Below are 23,437 nucleotides of genomic sequence, written 5' to 3' on the forward strand. Positions count from 1 at the left end.
TTAAGAAATAAAATAAAAGACTAGTTAGAAAGAGAAGAGGTTCAATGGAGAGAGGATATGGGAGGGGAAACAAAGGAGGGTGGCAGATTAAGATCAGGGTACATTGTGTGTATGTACAGAGGTTGTCAATAAAAAGTATTTAAAAAAAAATCTGTTCAGATATGGAGACCTTCTGGGAAAGAGTGAGCTGAGGATGGTGAAGGTTTAAACAAACTTGTGGAGGGAAAACAGCAATGGCTTACAACTGCCGTGCACCAGACACCAAGTGAAGCACTTTGCATACAACCATTTGGCTCCTGAGCATCTTAAATGGAATCATTCTGCTTCACAGAGGCTTTGAGAGATGAAGTGACCCGCTCGTGTTCCCATGGAAGAAAGTGACAGGTGCAAACCCTGGTCCCAGGGCCGCCACTGCCTTCTCTGCACCCCGCACCCCCCACCCCAGCAGAAGCGGCAGGTTCTGACCAGAGGTGAGCGTTAGTATGGGATGCAGGAGAATGCCAGCTCTGGGGAAAAAAAGGTCTACAAAGTGCCATGAAAATAGTTCTATCATCTCACTATGAGGTACCTGAACCCCAAAATCAGGGAAGGAAAAAGTGAGGCTCTTACCTCTGACTTTCTTTTTTTGTAATTTTGTAATTTTTATTTATTTATTTTGTTCTGACGGTGGGGGGACAGAGAATGGGCACACCAGTGCCTCTGGCCACTGCAAACAAACTCCAGATGCATGGGCCCCCTTGTGCATCCGGCTAACATGGGTCCTGGAGAATTGAACCTGGGTCCTCCTTTGGCTTTGCAGGCAAACGCTCCAGGCCTTTTCTTGTAATTTTTTTTTTTATGAGAGAGATAATTGACGTGCCAGGGCCTCTGGTCACCGCAATAGAACTCCAGATGCATGTGCCACCTTGGGCGCATGTGTAACCTTACATGCTTGCGTCACCTTGTGCGTATGGCTTACATGGGACACGGAGAGTCGAACATGGGTCCTTAGGCTTCACTAGCAGCTTAGCCACTAAGCCATCTCTCCAGCCCTGACTTTCTTTTTTTAAAAAAAGATTTACGTATTTTGGCCAGAGAAAGAGGGAGAGAGAGGGGAGCATGGGCATGCCAGGGCCTCCGGCCACTGTAAACCAGCACCAGACACATGAGCCACTTCGTGCATCTGGCTTTGCGTGAATACTTGGGAACTGAACCTGGGCCATACAGTTTTGCAAACAAGCGCCTTTAACCACTGAGCCTTCTCTGAAGTCCTTGCCTCTGACTTTCTGCCAAAAGCAATGTGTGTGAGACAGGACAGTGGCCTCCAGAAAATCAGGATACCTTTCCTTTCTCTTGGAAGCCAGAAATCAGGAATGTGTCCTTCGCCCTCTCTAGCTAGGCCCCTGCCCCTCCCTTTTCTGAGCTACCAATACTCCTGTGCTTGGCTCCCTCACATCCCCGGTCCTGGCTGACTTCACAGGTGACAAGGAAGGTTCTGGCATAAAGTTAGGCACAGCAAATACCTGCTAATGGAAGGACATTTGGGCAAAAGAGAAAAGGAAAACAAGTGTAAATACAGGAAGGCAGGTTAGCAACCTTTCCACCAGAGCTGTCTGCAGAACCAAGGGCTGACATTTCTTTAAGATCTTAAGGTCAAAAGGTCAAAGGAATAGGATGGAGTTTCCCAGATCACCACATAATTTTTTTCTCATCTATTCAGACTATCTTTTTACGTGTTTAACATGTTACATAAAATAACACTGCTAAACATAAAATACTGCTTTACTGCTGTTAGGAATTTTTTCCTAATTCAAAGGAAGAAAAATAAAAATATTTAATTTAAAAACGATTGGTCCATGTACCCAGTAAAATCATCTCACATGTTCCCAGAGATATGCAGGACACACTTTGCAAAATTTCCTTGCAGGAAGTGCTCAGGTCAGGTATGCCAAACAGGCTTCCTTCTGGCCATGCACATCCAGGACTGAGGGAATGACATGGAACCTGCATGAGCATCACCCACATGAGCACACCCAGACCCCAAAGCCCTCCCAGGAGCCAGTGGGTCTGGGGGTCCTCTTGAACCTAGGAAAGAAATTCACCTTACTCCAAAAGGTCATTGGAGGACACAGATCTTAGGTCCTCAGACACATACTGAATTCTCCACCTGAACTACAAGCATCTACAACCCAAGTACACCTCTGTTTCCCCAGCAAAGGACTTCTGGACTCACTGGCCCTTAAGGACCCACCAGCTCTGGTCTTCAGCAGTGTCCCTGTGTAAGCCAGCCTTGCAAAGAGTGGAGTCCTCGCCCCACAGTCTGAAAGCCAGCCTGGTCCCCAGCTTACCTGGAGGCTGGCCATCATGCTGGGACGCCACAGCTCCATTCTCCAACCTCCTCTTCGCTTTGCTGTGGACCTCCTTGAGGAGCTTTCCCCGCAGGCTCAGAAATTCTGAAAACCTCCGGGCCTTCTGATCCCGCTGGATTTGCAGCAGGGACTCCAGGTGTCTGAAAGTCTGAGTAGAGATTCCCTTTGTTTCCTAGAGGAGACAGAAGTCCACCTTTGAACACTCAGGTTCCCCTTTGTTTTTTCCCTATTTCTCACAACTGTGGCTGCTCAATTGCTATGACTGGTGCCTGGTGTACCAAAATGAAATGAAAAAAAAAAAAAAATCACACGTTAATGGAGGCATGAGAGGTCAGGGCTTGAGAACCCCATAACAATGTGCAGACGGCTGCCCCACAATCTACTCCCATCCCAGCATACGGACAGAGCGTGTTTTCCCACTACCCAACTGCATCCTACGGTGAGAGCACAGCTTGCTCCTTTTGATGCTTCCAAGCACTATCATGTTCTCCCTGGCTAACAGCACATGAAAAACTGACTGCAAAACCAATCTGAACTATCCGAAGTTGCCTTGCTTTTGACCCAGAGCTCAGGGGAAGGTCTTAGGAAGCATCTGATTCCTAGATGAAGATTCATTCAAGTTTAAAAAATTCTGGGCTGAAGAGATGGCTTAGCAGTTAAGGTGTTTGCCTGCAAAGCCAAAGGACTTCTGTTCGATTTCCCAGGACACACGTAAGCCAGATGCGCAAGGTGGCTCATATGTCTGAAGTTCGTTTGCAGTGGCTTCTCTCTCTCCCTCTTTCCCTTTGTGTGTGTCTGCCTCTTCCCCTCTCTTCAATAAATAAATAAATTTTTTTTAAAAAAGAGTATTAAACAAAATTCTAATCAATCCCAGGCATGCCTTTAATCCAGCACTCGGAGGCCAAGGTAGGAGGTTCACTGTGAGTTTGAGTCCAGTATGAGACTGCATAGTGAAATCCAGGTCAGCCTGGGCTAGAGTAAGACCCTACCTTGAATAAAAAAAATCTAATCTTCTAATCAAGCCTGAACCTAGAACCAGGATGAGATTAAGCAGCAGCAGTTCAAAAGAGTCCAGCTTCCAAGAACATCCTTACCTAATTAAATATAGCTATCTGAGTTTGTTTTGTTTTCCTAATCTTACTGAAATACAAATGACATTTTCAAAGATGTGATGCTTGGCTACTTTAATAAAAAGATGTATTTTTATTTTACTAATATGCTTCATTGGTGCCTTTAATGACAATGTGTAGGCGCTGGCTACACACAATGGCATTCAAATACTAACTGGTGCCAAGCATGGCTTTCAGTGCCTGCTGCTGAGTAGGAATAGCAAGCTGTCCCATAGATAGTGGACTTAGAGGGCTAAGGACACCGATGGCTCAGTGGTCAAAGGCACTTGCTTACAAAGCCTGCCAGTCTGGGTTCAATTCCCCAGTACCGACGTGTAGTCAGATACACAAAGTGCCTGGAGTTCATTCGCAGTGACAAGAGGTCCTGGTATGTCCATTCATATTCTCTGTCTCTTTCTTCCTCCACTCATAAATAAGTAAAAACACTTTTTTAAAAAATAATAATTGAAAAGCTGGGTGTGGTAGCATACACCTTTAATCCCAGTACTCGGGAGGCAGAGGTAGGAGGATCACCATGAGTTTGAGGCCACCCTGAGACTCCATAATGAATTCCAGGTCAGCCTGGACTACAGTGAAACCCTACCTCAAAAAAAAAAAAAAAGATAATTGGAGGCTGGAGAGATGGCTCAGCAGTTAAAGCACTTACCTGCAAAGCCTAATGACCCAGGTTCCATTCCCCAGAACCCACATGAGGCCACATACACAAAGTGCCACATGCATCTAGAGTTCATTTGCAGAGGCTAGAGACCCTGGTAAGCCCATTCTTTGCTGGGCATGGTGGTGTACACCTTTAATCCCAGGACTTGGGAGGCCAAAGTAGAAGGATCACTGTGAGTTTGAGGCCAGCCTAACACTACATAGTGAATTCCAGGTCAGCCTGGGCTAGAGTGAGATCCTACCTCAAAAAAAAAAAAGTTGGGCTGGACATATGGCGCAGAATTAAAAATACTGCTTGCAAAGCCTGATGGCCTGGGTTCAATTCCCCAGTACCCACATGAAGTCAAATGCACAAAATGGCACACGCATCTTAAGTTTGTTGGCAGCAAGAGAAGGCTCTGGCATGCTAATCCTCCCTGTCTCTTTTTTTCTCTCTTACCCTCTCTCTCTCTCTCTCTCAAATAAATAATTTTTTTTTCAAAAACAAAAAAAAGAAGGAGATGGACATTATTCAAGGGGCCCAGTTCATAGGCCAGAGCACGACCTACACTCCCTCTGTTGGGAAATCTGGTTAGACACACAAAGGAAGCACCCAATGATGGACAGTACAGTGGGTCAGGACGAGGGGTGACATCACCAGTCAAGTAAGGCCAGCCTCATGAAGCTGGGAAGAAACCGAGAAGTCCACGCTGGTGCTGGGCAGTGAGAGAAGTGTGGGCTTCCCTTCCCAGACACCCACAGAGCCTCCGTGGAAGCGAATGCAATGGAGGAGTTACAGGGTAAAGTACAACCAGCCACTGGTCTGTGTGAGATCATTTCCTGTCTCCCCTGTAGGTCTCAGCCCTTAAAACACTGCCCTGAGCCTGCTGTGGTGTGGCTTATACCCCAGTAATCCCAGCACCCTGGAGGCTGAGGAGGACTGCCATGAGTCCAAGACCAGCCTGGGCTTCATAGCAAGACCCTGTCTCAATAACAAACAAACAGGACTGGAGAGATGGCCCAGCAGTTAAAGGCATGTGCTTACAAAGCCTGACAGTCTGGGTTCAATGCCCCAGTACCAGATGCACAAAGTGGCACATGTTTCTGGAGTTTGTTTATAGTGTCAGAAGGCTCAGCATGCCCATAGTCATTATCTTTCTGACTGCTTCTCTCTCTCTCTCTCTCTCTCTCTCTCTCTTTCTCTCTCAAATAAATAAGAACAAAGTAACAGTGGCCCTGAAACCCACCCTCTTTATCCCCAAGTCTTCCAGTTTCTCCTGCAGGGTGTCCTCCAGGATGGGCCGGAACTGCTTCAGCCAAGTGCGGTTCTGCCTCAGGGCCACCATCACCTTCTTCCGCTCGTCCTGGGAGTCCTCCGGCTCTGCAACAGACACTCGCCAAGGTTAGTGCGCCCCCCACCCCCAGACTTCCCTTCCCAGAGCCCTGTTGCACCTCATGCTGCCAAGGACCCAGTTTCCAGCCTGACCCCAGAGTCAGGGATCCTTCAAGCGTCACCCTGGACCAGCAGCTGGGGCATTTTCCTCCCTGGGTGTGCCACTGTCTCAGACCAGCCGCCGCCACCTCCCTCATTCTCGCCCTCGGCCAGTCTGGCTCTCTCCAGGTCAGGTCCAGCCAGCCCTTCCACAGTTCAACTCAGCTTTTGCACTTGAACCCTGAAAGTGGCATTTTCCCTGGGGTCCTCGTCCCCGATTCCAGGCCCCCTTGTTGCCCCTCCCACCTGCATAGTACGAGTGGATTACCGCAGAGCCCTGGGAATGATTTCCCAAATAAGTTAATACAAGTAACTACAGGAAAAAAAAAAAGGAAATACCTTTCCATTTGGGAAAAAGGAAAAGGGTAGGTACAATTGTTTGCGTGTATTTGCCTACAGGACACATGAGAAACCGTTCACAGAACCTCTGACAGAAAAACTGGACACACAGAAAAGAGACATACTTCTCACTGGGCATCCTTCAGGCTTTCTTTTTTGTTGTTTGTTTTACTTCTCTTTCGCAAGTGCATAATTTGTGATCCCCCAAACAAATTAAAGTTTTAGATTAAAAATAAAATACAAGGGTAGGGGGCACAGTCTGGACAGAAGGTGGAAAAAGCTTAACCTTAAAACCATGGACTCTGGCTGACAAATCCCAGGCATGGAGCTCGATTGCCCCCTCCCCTGTAGTGACCAGTTGAGACCCATGAGGTCCCCAAAACAATGCAGGCCATTGCCAAAATACTTGATTACCAGCCGGAGCTAATAGGTAAGACCCTACTGCTGCAGGCTATGGTCATAGGACATCAGAATATCATGCTGGAACAGAAAGGGTTGCTCCATCCTGGGCAGCTGTCATAGTGCTAAATAAAAAGCCCTATGGGAGTTGCTGGAAGACAATGGTCACCATCAGCATGAATAAGTGGGGGACCCTGAAGACTAGGAAATCAACCAACCAGGCAAGAAGCACCCGCTTGTTAATAGTGGCACACAGCCTCTGTGGGTTACCAACTGTTCTTGGATTGGACATGAAGCCCACTCAGCGAGAGAGAACTCATATCTAGTACTGGAAACCAAGTGCAAATCCCATGGTCAGAAAATTCACAGACTCCAGTGAGAAACCCCCACTGCTCTGTGGGGAAGAGAAGGCTTGCACACCAAAAAGTCTCTCAACTAACTTTGCACACCCCCTTTCACCCAGCTATTCTCACTCTTGGTTGGAGAATCTGCTTTATTTTACATATGGCACACAGAATATGGAAGAGAATCAAGATTCACCGATAAGACAAGAAAATAGCTGACTGCCCATCATAAGTCGTGCCCCCTCTATCATGTCTGCCGGGGCCCAGGTGAAATTGCAGAGCAAGCAGCAGCGTGAATGCTGCTCTTTCTGCTAGCGAGACAACCAGCTCCAGGGCAATGGTGACAGACACGGTGGTCAGTAAAAACCCATCAAAGCAGAAATCCATAGGCTACAGAGAACTTGACACTAAATTAGACTGCCAATGGGAACATTGTGGAAGAGGGGGCAGGAAGATCGTAAGAACCACAAAATATGTAGGAGTACCCTGAGGCATGGTCCTCCACTACCCCACAGGGACTGACTGAGGCCTTCATGACCACACAGTAAATACTATAACCCCACTGAGGAAGGCCCCCAGGGTAAGGGGAGCAGGGGCAAAGGGAGAGTATATAACATACGTGTGTGTGTGTGTGTGTGTTTGTGTGTGTAAAATTAAATTAAATTAAAAATAAAATAAGGGCTGGAAAGATGGCTTAGCAGTTAAGGTGCTTGCCTGTGAAGCCTAAGGACCTATATTCAACTCTCCAGGTCCCATGTAAGCCACATCCACAAAGTAACACAAGCGTGCAAGGCCACACGTGTGCACAAGGTGGTGCACACATCTAGAGTTCAACTGCAGTGACTAAAGGCCCTGGCACACCCATTCTCTCTCTCTCTCTCGTTCTCCCTCTCTCACATTAAGAAAAAATAAGGCAGGCAAGTGTAGTGGTGCACGCCTTTAATCCCAGCACTTGGGAGGCAGAGGTAGGAGGATCACTCTGAGTTCTAGGCCAGCCTGAGACTACATAGTGACTTTCAGGTCATTTCAGGTCAGCCTGGGCTAGAGTGAGACCCTAGCTTGCAAAAAAAAAAAAAAAAAAAGGCCAGTCTGTTGAGTTTGCCTCAAAAAAAAAAAAATTAAAAATAAAAACAAACTAATAAAACAGCCCACGATGAACTTCCTGTGATAAAGGTTGCCCTCTCCAGGGTACATCTGTTGGATGGCTTTGGAATTGTCCTCTCACAGCCTTGCTGAGGGACCAGACTCTGACCCTTACATTGTTCTGAGAATTCCCTCTCATCTCTTGGGGGAGCTTCCTCCCTCGGATTATCCCAGCAGCTCCTTTCAGTCAGGGAACATGTCTGTTTGATTCATTTCTCTTTAATGTCCCTTGCAACACCTGGTTGAGCGCTCTGCACATTGCCAGGGATGAATGAAGACAGCAGGTGCTCAGTGCTCTGAAAGGGGAATGGGGCAAATTCTCTCGCATGAGTTGGACCGCATGATCTGCCTTTGAGGAGTTTCTACTACAAGAATAGAGGAGCAAAGGTATTTTAAGGCCAGTGCAGTGAGTTCTCCTCCACTGCTCTGGACAGTACCAGGTGGGAAGCAACCGGGCAGGCACAAGGAATCGGACTTGAATAAGATGTCCCCCAAGTCCTGGCTCTGCCACCTACTAGCTTTGTAACTGTGGGCAAGCCAGTGCCCATTGCTGAGTACGGGATTTCCCACCAGTGAACCAGACGACTGTATGTTAGTACCTGCATGAAACATACTACCTGCATGAAACATGCCTGGCACATACAATGTGATTAAGACATATTTATCACATGTGCTTAGCTCCTGCTACCCTAGCTTCAGACGTCCAGACTACAGCTAAGGAGAGACCAGCTAAACAATGAAAAGAGCAGCAAATCTGCTTTCCTCCCTGGATGCCCAGAAAAGAAAAAAAGGTCCCACCTTCCTCAGAAGAGTCCTCTTCCTCCTCCTCCTCCTCCTCTGTGTCCACAGCCTTTGGTGTCTCTTGAACTGCTGAAAGGAACAGAAATAGTTAGTGGCTCCAGGACCTCAAAGTCCATCCCTGATTTAGAGAAAAGAGCAGGCCCCCAGGTTGAGTACTGGCCAGCAAGAACAAGCCCCCCATAGATTCGTCTTCATCAGAGAGAGCAGTGGTCACAAATACGAACAATGGAAGTGGGCAGATCAGAGTTCACACTCCAGCTCTACCCCCACCATGTAGTTGGGTGTGAGGCAGCAGCCTTCGGACCTCTCTAAGCCTGTTTCCTCGGGTATTATGCTTATCCCACATGAAACCATGGAAAATAACAGAATGACACAAAGAATCCAAAGTGCCTGATACCTCACACAGCTGTTATTAACAGTAATTCTAGACAACCCCGAGGCCCACCACAGGCATGGTAAATAAGAAAGCTTGCTTATGGGCTGGAAAGACAGCTTAGCAGTTAAGGTACTTACCTGCAAAGCCTAAGGACCCAGGTTCAATTCCCCAGAACGCACATAAGCCAGATGCACAAGGGTAGTGCATATAGCTGGAGTTCGTTTGCAGTGGCTAGAGGCCCTGGTGCACCCATTCTCTCTCATAAATAAATAAAAATAAAATATTTTTAAAATTTATTTTTACTTATTTATTTTGACAGTGACAGACAGAGACAGAAAGAGGCAGAGAGAGAAGAGAGAGAAAAAGAATGGGCGCATCAGGGCCTCTAGCCACTACAAACTCCAGACACGTGCACCCCCTTGTGCATCTGGCTAACGTGGGTCCTGGGGAATCGAGCCTTGAACTGGGGTCCTTAGGCTTCACAGGCAAGCGCTTAACCACTAAGCCATCTCTCCAGCCCAATAAAATATTTTTTAAAAAAAGAAAGCTTACTCATGAGACTTATCAATTGCCAAGATCCTTACCCCTCCCCACCACCTCCCTCCCTCAATAGAGAAAGGCCAGGCCAGAATCTGTGGCAGCTGAAGGAAAGCCGTCAGGGCAAACACCCTCTGTCTCAGAAGCTGTCTCCCTTACTGCCAGCCCTCCACCTATACACTGACCAGGAGATGGGAAGAAGAGGAGCCGGGACACCCCCTAAGGCTGTCACAAACCACCCGTTGCACACTTACCCTCCACCTTCCTGAGGGACAAGGTCTGGATCTGCAAGAAATGGAACAGAGCAGGTTACAGCCAGCAGGGGGCATTGTGGGGACTGTGCCCTGAGCAATAGGTCTGCCTGGCACCAGGAAGAAAAGACGGCCACTGTTGCCAACGCCAGCCACTGGGAACTGGAAGGAGACGGTACCCAGCCTCACGCACAACTCACTGTGCTTGGTTCATGAGGAAAGGCATGGCAGCAAGGGAGAACGGTGGCAATGCAGGGTACAAGCCTGTTCAGTGTTCTCAGGGTGCAGAGAACAGAAGGACTCATCTTCGGGAAGGGCTGCACCTGAGAAGCAGAGGGAGCCCTCGAAGCAGAGTGGGACAGGCACATGTCAGTACCACAGAAGTGACCGCCGTTCAACAGCCAGGACAAGGCAGAAGCTCCTCCTGAGCCCAACACCCACAGCAGGAAGGAGGCCAGGTACGATTCCTGTCCAGAGGCACGAGGTGGGCACCGACCAGAATATTGGCTCAACATCCCTTGCCCAAGAAGGGCCTTTTCCTTCCTCGCCCACATGGTGCAGACTGGGCAGCTGAATGTGACCTACAAGACCACAGACCACAGCCACGGCTGACCGTCCATGTACGGGCGGAGAGTTCTGGACTATTCACGAGCCAAGAGTTGTCAGCAGCGGATGCCTTTGGTTTCCTTGGTGTGTTTGTTTTGCCGCATGGAACCAATATGAAACAAGCTGACTTCAGAGTAAAAGAGCACTGGGACAAAGCAGAGCACTGGGACAAAGCAGAGCACTGGCTTGGATCCCCAGGACCACGTAAACCAAGTGTGGTGGCGCGTGCCTGCGATTCTAGTGACGTACAGGCAGGAAGGTCAAAAGTTCAAGGTCATCTTTAGCTACAAGCATATTCGAGGCCAGCCCAGGTTCTCATATATATACAGGCTCTCATATATATGTGTGTGTGTGTGTGTGTGTGTGTGTGTGTATAGAGAGAGAGAAAGAGAGAGAGAACAGATATAGAGACCTACAGAAGAGGAATACCACTGAGCAGACTCAGTTTACTCCCTGACTTGGGCTGTACAACGCTCTGTCTGCCCTATGATGTTTCTCTCCGCCTCTAGGCTTCTGTCATTGCTTATTAGCTGCTCCATCATGAGCTGCAGCTCCGCTCAGCAGCATCCATGCCCAGCTCCTTCCCCTTTGCCTACCTCTATCCTAGACTGAAACACCATGCTCTTGCCCCAGTCTTCTTTGAAGTCGCAGCTGTCCATGTGACACAGCTTTGCCCGATAGTTCCATCAGTGGGGAAAGAAGCTGGCTCCCTCTCATAAATCCAAACAAACAGAAACCACCAAAAAGCCAGCAACCACCAAAAGGCAGTAAGCATGCACCCCAAGCTCAGACAGCTCTCCACTTTTGAGCTGGAAGCAGCTCCGCCTCCAGCGGCATCTCAGGGCTGGACTCTGGGACGCATACCCAGGGACACCTCCTCCAGCAGGTGGCTGGAGACCCAAGTTCAAGCTTTATCAAATACCTGAGTCTATGGGAGACATACATTTTCAAACTACCACAAGTACATCATCAAAAGTCTTGGAAAGGGGCCTTTCCACCAAATTATGGTTGCAATGGTGAAAGCTCTGCCAACTACCTTGTAACTATTAGTGTTGAACATGAGAACGAAAAACCCATATTAAAGTAAAAATAGAGTGCGAATTCCCAATGGCACAACTTTGTTGCTAACCACAGCCAATCACTGTTACCTTTAGGGTATACGATAAAAATAAACTATTATCTAAACCGGGTGTGGTGGCACACGCTTTTAATCCCAGCATTCCGGAGGCAGAGGTAGGAGGATCGCCCTGAGTTCAAGGCCACCCTGAGACTACATAGTGAATTCCAGGTCAGCCTGAGCTAGAGTGAGACCCTATCTCGGAAAACCAAAAAAAAAAAAAAAAAAAAAAAAAACCTATTGTTTATTTTGTGATCTTGAGCCAACAGGTTTCTCAATAAAACATTTGCCAATGCAAATTTGAGGAAACCTAAGGACACCTCCACACGGGTCGCAAGGTGGTCACAACAGTGAAGAGTCAAGTGCAGCAGCAGAAGCGCGGTAGAAATGCTGACTAGGCAGAAAGCAGCTGGGGCCAGAAGCACCATGAGCAAAGGGACACGGACAGGAAGAAGGGACTGCGTGGTGACAGCAGCTCTGTAGCCCCAGGCAGCTGTGTGGAGGCTGATCCATGAGGCAAGAGGTGCCAGAAACCACGGCAGGAACCCAAGGCCCCAGGAGGGGGCCACAGAGGGGAAAAGCACAGCTTTCCCACAGGCTCTGGAGGACAGCTGAGTCCAGGATGGGCTGGGACTGACCAAGAACAGGTGACGAGCCACAGGCTTCGGTTTTACGAGGGCTTCAGAGGGGTTGTTTAGAGAGTCAGCACCTGCCATGCTGGCTTTACTAGCCAAGCTCATCTGGGGCTGATCATCGATGAAAAAGGAACTGGTTGAGAAATGACTTCTAGGGGTTGGAAAGAGGCTCAGTGGCTAAAGGCACTTGCTTGCAAAGCCTGCTGGCCTGGGTTCAATCCCCAAGTCACCTATGTAAGCCTGAATGCAAAAAGTGGTGCAAGGGAGCTGGAGAGATGGCTCAGGGTTTATGATGGTTAAGTTGTTGTCAACTTGATGTAGTAATCCACAGACATCCCCTTTTGGGTGGGTCTCTGAGGTTGCTTCCTGGAAGGATTAACTGGAGGAGGAAGGCCTTCCCCCAGGGACAGCTCTTTCCCCAGAGTGGGCAGCCCCGCTCAGAGGGGGACTTAGGATAAGGAAGCTCTGGGTGAAAAGAGCCCCTTCCTGCCTTCCCCTTGGCTGCCAGAGCTGCGTGCTGCCTTCCAGTGTGGATTGAGACCAGCGGCTCCTCAGGAAGCCTCCCGGCCTTCAGTGCCACATCAGGACTGCTGAGGCATCTGGCCACATGGACTGAGCAGCTACCAGGTTCCTTGATTCTCAGGCCTGCAACTGCTATTGGACTGCTGTATGCTGATTCAATAAATTTCCTTTTAATATAATTCATTCTACCGGTTCTATTCCTCTAGAGAACCCTGACCAATATTGCACTTAAAGGCATTTATTTGCAATGCCTAACATCCCAGGTTCAATTCCCTAGTACCCACATAAAGCCAGATACACAAAGTGGAGCACACGTCTGGAGTTTGTTTACAGTACCAAGAGGCCCTGGCACGCCCATTGTCACTCTTCTTCCCTCTCTCTATCTTTATCTCTCATATCAATAAATAAAACTTTAGTTTTGTTTGTTTGTTGTTGTTGTTGTTGTTTAACGTGGTTGCAAGGGTCTGGTGCTCTTTTGCATCAGCAAGAGGCCCTGATGCGTGAATACACACACACACCATGTGTAAATAAATAAATAATTGCTTTAAATGACATCTGAGAACACAGTGTAAAGAGGACATACTTTATGTCCTACCTGCCTAGCCAGGGTTGAATGTCACCCCTATTACTTATAGCAAGCCCTATGTACACACAAGCAAGCCTGTTGGATCATCTGCAGAAAGAAGATGGGGAGAAGTCGATGCCCACCTTGAAGGGCAGCAGTGAAGCTTCAATGATAAGAAAATAAGAAGAAGAAAAGGGAGTAAGAGAAGCATCAGCCTGGAGCCATGCATCCTATGTGGGCTCTGGTTTTAGAGTAAGCCATGTACCACAGCCCTCAAGTGAGAGGCCTTTGCTCACCCCTTCAGGGGCCTAACGAAGCCAGCAGAACCCAAAGGCATCCTGACAGAAGACGGGCCTGACTGGGAGAACAGACCTACCATCTCTTTCTGGGAGGCGATAAGCCGGGATTGCTCCTGCAGCTGGGTGCGGAGAGAACTGATATGGCGCTGGGACTGGGCAGCTGCCTTCCTCTGGTCCTCAGACAAGGCGGCCTGGAGCCTCTCGTTCTCCTCCCGCAGCTGATGGGCACAGAAGGACGGATCAGTTAGCTATCTATAAGGACTGGAGTGCCCCAAGCCTGAAAGACCTGTCTCTGAGACAGAACAGAGGATTCTAGACCAGAGGAAGTGGCTTTCTAACAGCACTAAGTAACTGCCTCCCATCTGGGGCACATTTTTGAGATGTGCAGAAAGGAATATAGACCTCTTAAGACCAGGAGAGAAAGTGCTCTCTCTGTCTAATGTGGTCATCCACCAAAGGTATACTGAGACCACACAGAAGTTATCAAATGCGTGTTTAGATAAAAACAAGACGTGAAGAAAATGTATTAGTATGCTACCTCTGATGTGTAAGAGATAAAATGAGGTTAGTCATTAATGTCTGTATGAGGAAACTAGCAGAAACCCGGGGATAGCTGTGTGTGCCTACAATCCCAGTGCTAGGGGAAAGGGGCAGAGACAAGTGGACAGCCAGTCTACTTGGAAAACAGCAAGCTCCAGATTCGGGAAGAGACCCTATTTCAAATGATAGAGGAACACATCCAATGTCAGGAGGCCACAAAGCCTTCTCTGGCTTTGAATGTGCATGTACAGGTGAGTGCCCTCACACACATATGCATGCACACACACACACACACACACACATACACACACAGAGAGAGAGAGAGAACTCTAGAAGAATACATGTGAAAGCAGTAAAAGCCCCTTCCTCCCTGCTCCTACTGTGGGTGGATGTTGAAGCCAGGCTGGTGGAGACAGGTAGGAATGACTCTACTCAATCTCATGACTTCTGCTTTTGAAACAAATTTCAGTGTATTTACCATTTAAAAATGTTTCAGGATTAATGGTTAAGGCGCTTGCCTGTGAAGGCTAAGGGCCCATGTTCAACTCCCCAGATCCCACATAAGCCAGACGCACAAGGTGATGCATGAACAAGGTCGCACATGCACACAAGGTGGCACACACATCTGGAGTTCAATTACAGTGGCTGGAGGCCCTGGTATGCCAATTCTCTCTCTCTCTCTCTCTCTCCCTCTCTCTCTCTCAAAAAAGGGGGGGCAGTCTGTTGGGCTAACTCAAAATAAGTTTCAAATGCAATAAAACCATCATATGGAATTGTGTATCCCCATAACACAGTGGTGAGTGAACATCTGCCATGGGCCAGGCTCTAACCCAGGCCTTGCTATCTTCTGGTCTGGGGTCTCTTAACCAGCTTCCTCCTCAAATTGCTTCTTCCTCCCCCTCAGGAGCATTTGCCAGAAGCAGACTCCTCTCTGTTCACTGGCTCAGTGCCTGGGCCCTTCATCTGGACTCCCTCTGAAAAAGCACTGAGATCTCTTCTGCTTGGTTCTCCCTGGGGATGGGGTTTTCAAGGAGCCCACAGAAAACAGGACCCAAGGACTCGTCTGAGGTTCAGAAGTCAAGGCTGGAGCCCCTGTTTCTGGCCAAACAGTTAACACCATCTGTGTATTAATGGGGACCAGAAGACAGGAACAATATCAGCAACAAAATATCTGTCAACCAGTTCCAGGTGGGAAATGGGACGTGGGAGGGGCCGTTAGATCATGTGAGCGCAGGGAACCAGCCCGTTCCAGCTACCTCTCTCCGCTCGGCTGCCCGCTCTGCCTGCAGTTCCTTCATTTTTCTCTTCCACTCCACTTCCTGGAAAAGATTAAAAGCTTATTAAATGGAGCCCTCTAGATATTAATATAATTATAAACTATGGAAATTTAAAAGTACTGGCTCAAGGTTAGTCTGACAGACTAGTGGAACAGAATAGAAAGCCCAGGCAAACTTAGGGGAAAATGGAAATTTAGCTGGTAAGGGAATGGGGACATGGATTATTGACTATAGTTGTATTTGAACAAAGAGCTAGCTGCCTAGAAAAAGTAGGAATTTGGGTGCTTATTTTTATACATTAAACCAAAATAAAATGTAGATGGGAAGAGAATTAATTTTTTAAAAATTTTTTGTTCATTTTTATTTATTTAGTGGAGAGCGACAGACAGACAAAGAGGCAGATAGAGAGAGAAAGAAAATGGGCATTCCAGGGCCTCCAGCCACTGCAAACGAACTCCAGACATGTGCGCCCCCTTGTGCATCTGGCTAATGTGGGACCTGGGGAACCGAGCCTCGAACCGGGGTCCTTAGGCTTCACAGGCAAGCGCTGAACAGCTAAGCCATCTCTCCAGCCCGAGAATTAAATTTTAAGGCATCAAGGGCATACAAGTACAAATATACACAAAAGGGATATTTTCATTTTATTATTTATTTACTTATTTACTTTGTTTTTTTCTGAGGCAGGGTCTTACTCTAGCCCAGAATGCCCTCAAACACACAGTGATCCTCCCGCCTCAGCCTCCCAAGCACTGGGATTAAAGGCATGTGCCAGCATGCCCAACTTAATATTGTCTTTTTAAATACCAGTCAGGGAATGACTATAAAGAAAAGATTAGTAATTTTGACCATAAAAAAAATTGCTCTTTTTTTTTTTTTTTTGGCCAAACCACAATAAAATAAAGTTTTGAGGGACCAAGAGAAAAGTGGGGAAAATAGCCACAAGTAGAGAAGCAAAGGGATGGCTTAATTTCCACATAGTAAACAAACCACAAATAGGTAAAGAGACATTGGCATCAGAAATACAATAGTGTGGGGCTGGAGAGATGGCTGAGCGGTTGTTTGCCTGCAAAGCCAAAGGATCTACGTTTGATTCCCCAGGACCCACATTAGCCATATGCACAAGGGGGCTCACGTGTCTATAGGTTTGTTTGCAGTGGCTGGAGGCCCTGGTGCGCCCATTCTCTCCCCCCCACCCTCTCTCTGCAATAAATAAATAAATAATGTTTTAAGAAAAGAAGGAAATACAACAGTGGGGCACAGCTGTCATCCTCGTACCTGACAAGGAAATGCAGGAGTTCAAGGTCATCCTCAGCCACCCAGCTAGAGGACAGCATAGACTACAATGAGACCCTCAAAATAAAACAGAGGAAGAGAGGAAGGGAGGATGAGGGGAGGAGGAAGGAAATTCACAGGAAAAGAATTTTTTATTACGTGAAATTTGTGAAGCATCCAGTTTTATCATTGTACGGCTGACACACGTCAAGCCGTCTCTCACCCACCATGGAAAGCACACCCAGAAGGATGCCTGAACGGCTGTGCCCACGACCTCCCTTGCCCTAAGGTTATCATCAGTGGTGCTGACTCCCATGCCTGGGTTCACTCAGGTCCACCCAGTGTAGCCAGATCGCACTGTGCTCTGGTCTTTCCAGCTCTGTTCAGTGACTTCACACGGATAGCACTGTAGCAGTATGCACATTGCAAAAATTGCAAAACGGTGTTTTTGGGGTGTGGGGTGCTCCAGAGAGCTGGTTGCTAAACATTTACCATCACACGGAAGACCCAGCCCTACTATCTTTGAACCTGGAAACGGTTACACTTTCTGAATTGTTTTCAGCTGGATTAGGATAAAAACAAAGACAAAAATGGCAAAAAGAGGGCTGAAGAGAAGGCTCAGTGGTTAAAGGTACTTGCTCACAAAGCCTGACGGCCCGGGTACTGTTCCTCGGTACCCACATAAAGCAAGACACACAAAGTGGCGTATGTGTACTGAGTTGAGTTGGTTTGCAGTGGCAAAACACCCTGGCACACTCAATACTTTGTCTCTTTCTCTCTCAAATAAATAAATAAAAAGGTTTTATTTATAGATGTCAAAAAAGCATCTTTTTAAAATAACCTTATTTAAAATAACAAAATCACATCTTTTTAAAATCACCTTATTTTTAAAATAAGGATACAGGGCTGGAGAGATGGCTTAGAGGTTAAGGCGCTTGCCTGCAAAACCTAAGGACCCATGTTCAACTCTCCAGATCCCACGTAAGACACACACACACACAAAGGTGAGGCAAGCTCAACATTGCACATGCCCAGTAGGTGGTGCAAGCATCTGGAGTTCAATTGTAGTGGCTGAGGCCCTGGCATGCCAGTTACCTCTGTCTCTCTTTCTCTCTCTCTCTAAAAGGAAATATTTTTTAAAAAAATTATTTAAAACATGGATATGTGCGTGTGTATGTGCATGTGTGTGTGTGCTGTATGTGAGTGTATTTGTATATAATTGTAAATATCAGGTAAGTCTGATATCACACATGTATCACCAGCCTTGCTTGATAATCTTTATTTATGCTTTAACACATTGACACAGGCCTGAAAATATACAACTTTGAAATCTCTTGACTTCCCTAAATCCACAAAGCAAAAAAAAAAAAAAAAAAGAGGTTCTGGTGGAGACAGCGAATTTCTTGGCTTGCTCTCGGAGGAAGGGCATAAAATGTCAGCTTACCTGAGCCTCCATCTTCTTTCTCAGGGCCTGGAGCTCCCGCGCCTGCCTGAGTCGCTCCTCAGAATCTTCATCCCGCAGTGACCCAAGGTGGGATTCAGTCACACTGTGCGACTGCAGTGCCTGTAGCTTCTGAAAGACAGGGCCATCATTTTTTTTTTGTTAATATGTTATTTTTATTATTTATAAGAAAGAAGGAAGGAAAGAAGGAAGGGAAATGGAGCGGAAGCAAAGGAGCAAATGGGCATGCAAGAGCCTCCAACCACTGCGAATGAACTCCAGACACATGTGCCACCTTGTGCATCTGGCTTTACAAGGGCCCTGGGGAAATCAAGCCTGGTTCCTCTGGCTTTGCAGAAAAGTGCTTTAACCACTAATCCCATCTCTCCAGCCCCAGGAACATCATTTTATTTAGGCGAGGAAAGACCTCCTTGAGATGTTAACTTTATACCACACCCCAATACCACATCAGAAGGGTACGCCTTTCCCCAACTGTGAGCACTGTTTGCCACCACAAAACACTTATGTGCCTACAGATATCCACACGGTCACCAGGCCCCTCGGTGGCACTGGCCCGAGGCTCAGCCCACGCTCAGGAGAGGCAAGGTCCTGTGGAGAGATACACTGGAGTGCTGCTTGCATGTCCCCGAAATTCTACATGGCCTCAACACCCTGAGCACTCCCAACAACAGCCCTGTTTCTTCCCAAGTCTGGAGTAAGCTGACAAGACCCACACTTAGCACCCACAGGATTCTAACCCAAGATTCTCTGGCTCCCCAGGCCATGGCCCTTGCCCTGCATAAAACCCTGGCTGTCACCAGACAGAGCTGGTTTCGCACAGCACATAGAGCGAGTCACCAGCATCTGGTGATTCCTGGGCTAGCACTGTGTGACCAGAAAGAAAGAGCACAGAAAATTAAGGACAGAATGCCTTTCCATCTAATTGTTTTTAAAAACCTGTCAGTATTGCATCCGCAAAAGCAACACACACCTATCTGTATTCCTCTTAAAAAAAGCCTCATTACAGCTTTAAGAAACTTCAGACCCGAGTTTGACTTGGTGACATTCTTGCTAATGCTTACACTGGCTGCTTAAACAATATCGGGACCAAGTGTAAATCATTACCCAACTGGAGCATTTTTGCAGTGAGATGCTTTACCCGACACAGACATGAGTCAGGGGTGTCTGGTATGCCAGCTCTGGTTCCCACACCACTGCATCATAGACCTTCATCTCCTGTGCTTTCTAATAGACACCTCGATTTACCCCATGTAATTTAAATGTTCTCTCTGCACCCAGGCAATTTAGCCAACATAAGCCGTCAGACTCAGCACCAGGAAAAGCTCCAAGGCAAATTTTTTTCAAAATGCACTTAGCCTTTTGGGCCCTCCTAACATCAAGAAAATAATATTCTAGAGTCTTGAAGACTATCTTACAGTTGTTTTCACATATGCAATCTTACCAATAGTTCCCCCTAGAATTAAAAAAGTTAATTGAAAAAATAATTGTGTACCTGTACTGAGAACCTTTTATCCAATCTGTCTCCTATGCTTTAAAAGTAAAAACAAGGGCTGGAGACATGACTTAGTGGTTAAGCACTTGCCTGTGAAGCCTAAAGACCCCAGTTCAAGGCTCGATTCTCCAGGACCCACGTTAGCCAGATGCACAGGGGGGCGTATGCAGCTGGAGTTTGTTTGCAGTGGCTGGAGGCCCAGGGGCGCCCATTCTCTCCCCCGCCCCCTGCCTCGTTCTCTGCCTGCCACTTTCAAATAAATAAATAAACAAAAAAAAATTATAAAAGTAACAACAATACCTGCAGAGAGGCGGTGGGATGAGACACAAAACATGTGAGTAATCTTCTAGGAGAAAGACCCTCAAAGTGGGTAAAGTCATAGGATATTCCAGTGCAGGAAAGTGTGATCTGAGTCCACAACAAACCACATCTAGGAAAGGATTTTGTCATCATTTACCAAAACTCAAGATTTTCTAACCAAAAGTAATCCTTTGACTCTTGAAGAAGCAGCTTCTGAACCAGGACTTCCAATTTAAATTAGTATTTATTTATAAATGTTTACCCAACAGGCAACACGTCAAGGTAGGTGTGGAGATCAGAGACATTTAAGCTAGCTTGGGAATGATGAGTGTGGCACTCGCGTTGGAAGCAGAGGCCACTTTGTAGAAGGACAGCTTGTCTTCCACAAGTCTTTGATCCACTGGGGGGATCGTTTAGGTAAGGAGGGCTTGAGTCATTTTGTAGTGTAGCTCTTAACTGTTTCAGCCTCCGAGCTGAAAGAATGTATACTAAGAATGAGCAACCTTGAAGCCCGCTGTGTATATGCCCCACAGCACTGCTGCATCCTGACCTGCAGCGAGATTCTTACAAAGCCAAACCATGGGTAAAAACTGCTCTTGGACTAACAGCTTTCTTTCTTCCTTTCTTTCTTTTAAATTGGCTTTTCAAGATAGGGTCTCACTCTAGTCCAGGCTGACCTGGAATTCACTATGTAGTCTCAGGGTGGCCTCGAACTCACAGTGCTCCTCCTACCTCTGCCTCCCTAGTGCTGGGATTAAAGGTGTGCACCATCATGTCCAGCTTGAACTAACAGCTTTCTGTATGTCCTTAGTCGTGTAGCCCGTAAGTTTAACCCGCCCAGAATGTAAAAACACTCAAAGTGGGGATGGAGAGATGGCTCAATGGTTAAAGGCATTGCTTGCAAAGCCTGAAGGCTCAGGTTTGATACCACAGTACCCAAGTAAAGACAGAAGCACAAAGTAGCACATGCATCTGGAGTTCCTTTGCAGCAGCAAGAGTCTTTGCTGTGCCCAGTCTCTCTCTTTGTCCTTCTCTATGTCTCTATCAAATAAATAAATAAAATTCTTTAAAAAGAAAAAAAATAAAGCTCAAGGTTATGTCAGACTACCTGCCAAACAGCCTATAAAAACTCGGACCCACCAGAGTTCTCCTCAGCCCACGAGTGTAATAATCTGAGTTCTCTGAGCTCTCTGGAACCCACGTTTCTGCAACAATTTTAGTTAATATCTTAACACACACAGAGCTCTCGTTCCAATCCTACCACCTTCCATCCCTGCCTTTCCATCTCAGATTCCAGGCATACCCCATGACAATCCCCCTAGGAATGCTTGCCTAGGTGTTTCTTGAGATAAGATGTGAGCTGACTATGAAGTACACTGTCGAAACCTCATTTTTCAAAAACAAGGTTCCTGGGCTAGGGAGGTGGTTCGGTGGATAAAGCACTTGCCATGCAAGCACGGACCCATGTTCAGATCGCCAGCACATGTGTAAATACCAGGTGGGCAAGGTGGCCGGCCAGTAATCCCGGCACTTGGGACTGCAGAAGCAGAGGAACATCAGGGAATGTCAGCTAGATGAATCAGTGAGCTTTTGGGCTGAGAGACAGAGGTAGAGAGAGAGAGAATGGGCACACTAGGGCCTCCAGCCATTGCAAACGAACTCCAGACGCATGCGCCCCTTTGTGCATCTGGCTAATGTGGGTCCTGGGGAATGGAGCCTCGAACCGGGTCCTTAGGCTTCACAGGCAAGTGCTTAACCACTCAGCCATCTCTCCAGCCCTACATACATATTTTTTGAAAAAGGTTCTGGAGGTTAGAAAGAAATTGAGATTTCCCCCTAATGAAGGACCAATGAGAGATAAATACATTTTTAGAATATTTTTCTCTATGAGTTACATAAGGAGATATAATTCAGGGATAAATTTTAAAAGGTCTTCCTGGCACTGTAGAGATGGCTCAGCATTTAGGGTGCTTGCCTACAAAGCCTAATGACCTGGCACTCAATTCCCCAGAACCCACATAAAAGCCAGGTGCACAAAGTGATGCATGTATCTGGAGTCAGTTTGCAGTGCTCATCCCCTCTGTCTCTCTTCTATCTCTCTGCCTGCAAATAAATAAATTTTAAAAAAAATTTTAAAGGTCTTCCAGGCTGAAGAGATGGCTTAGCAATTAAAGTCCTTGACTGCGAAACATAAGGACCCATGTTCAACTCTACAGATCCAATGTAAGCCAGACACACAAGGTGACATAAGCGCACAAGGTCACACATGTGCACAAGGTGGTACAGACGTCTGGAGTTCGACTGCAGTAGCTGGAGACCCTGGTGCGCCAATTCTCTCTCTCCTTCTCTTGCGCTCACTCACTCTCTCTCTCTCTCTCTCTCTCAATCTCTCTCTCTCATTAAATTTTTTTTAAAAAAAGGTTATTAAAAATTGGATATTATATCAAGTACAAAAACAAGACTGTGGAATTAGCAAAGCTACATTCAGATTCCAGCTCCGCCTCTTACTAGCTGTGTGAACTTGAGCAGGTAATGTAGTCTTCATGTCCACCCCTCTAAAAACAGAATGTAATGGGTATTGAAATACAAACAGCTAGACAGATGGTTCCATCAGGAAAGCACGTGCCTCTTAAGTTGAGGACCTGAGTTTGGACCCCCAGCACCTACTGTAATTGTTGGGCAGGCATGGGATCCCAGCTATAATCCCAGTGCTCAGAAAGCAGAGCCAGGGGAACCGCCAGGCAAGCTGGCTAGCTAGTTATAGATTCAAGTGAGAGACTTTGCCTCAGTACATAAGGTGGAGAGTGATTGAGGAAGACACCCAACATCAACCAAAGGCCCCCACACATACACGCATGTGCACACATTCATACACACACACACGTGAAACTCAGCCCATAATCCCACCACTGAGGAGGCTAAGGCAGAATGACCACAAATTGGAAACTAGCCTGGACTACAAAGTCTGAGGTCAGCATGGACTCCATAGGAAAATCATATCTAAGAAAAAGAAATAGAAAATAAACTTTAAAAAGAAATTTAGGGAAGGGGATCTGGAGAGATGGCTTAGTGGTTAAGGCATCTGCCTACGAAGCCAAAGGACCCATATTTGATTCCCCAGGACCCACGTAAGGCAGATGCACAAGGGGCACATGTGTCTGGAGTTCGTTTGTAGTGGCTACAGACCCTGGTGTGCTCATTCTGTCTCTTCTGTCTCTCTTCCTTCTCTCTCTCTCTCTCTCTCTCTCTCTCTCTCTCTCTCTCTCTCTGCTTGCAAATAAATAAATGAAAATGAAAAATATATATTTTTTAAAAAAAGGAAATTAGGGGCTGGGAAATGGCTCAACAACTAAAAGTACCTGCTTGCAAAGCCTGACTGCCTAGGTCCAATTCCCCACCTATGTAAAGTCAGACACACAAAGTGGTATATGCATCTGGAGTTCAGCTACAGCAGCAAAAGGCTCTGGCCCACCCATACTCATTCACTCATTCTCTCTCTTTCTCTCTCTCTCCTTTCCTCCTTCCCTCATTCTCTCTCTGCCTCTCTGCTCACA

The 23,437-nt window shown here is 47.0% G+C and overlaps 1 protein-coding gene across 1 annotated transcript in view; it reads right to left on the minus strand.

The window, feature by feature from the left end:
* Window positions 1–23,437, minus strand: part of Dzip1l (DAZ interacting zinc finger protein 1 like) — a 64,042-nt gene that overhangs the window by 15,913 nt on the left and 24,692 nt on the right. Inside the window, exons 7-13 of the mRNA XM_004664356.2 lie at window positions 18,074–18,202; window positions 15,337–15,399; window positions 13,618–13,758; window positions 9,800–9,830; window positions 8,630–8,701; window positions 5,362–5,495; window positions 2,328–2,520 (exon numbers count right to left, since the gene is read on the minus strand). Of these exons, the coding sequence (XP_004664413.2) occupies window positions 2,328–2,520; window positions 5,362–5,495; window positions 8,630–8,701; window positions 9,800–9,830; window positions 13,618–13,758; window positions 15,337–15,399; window positions 18,074–18,202 (763 nt within the window). The remainder of the gene's footprint in view (window positions 1–2,327; window positions 2,521–5,361; window positions 5,496–8,629; window positions 8,702–9,799; window positions 9,831–13,617; window positions 13,759–15,336; window positions 15,400–18,073; window positions 18,203–23,437) is intronic.

This window comes from Jaculus jaculus, chromosome 17, assembly GCF_020740685.1.
Source record: "Jaculus jaculus isolate mJacJac1 chromosome 17, mJacJac1.mat.Y.cur, whole genome shotgun sequence".
Classification (NCBI taxonomy): Eukaryota; Metazoa; Chordata; class Mammalia; order Rodentia; family Dipodidae; genus Jaculus; species Jaculus jaculus.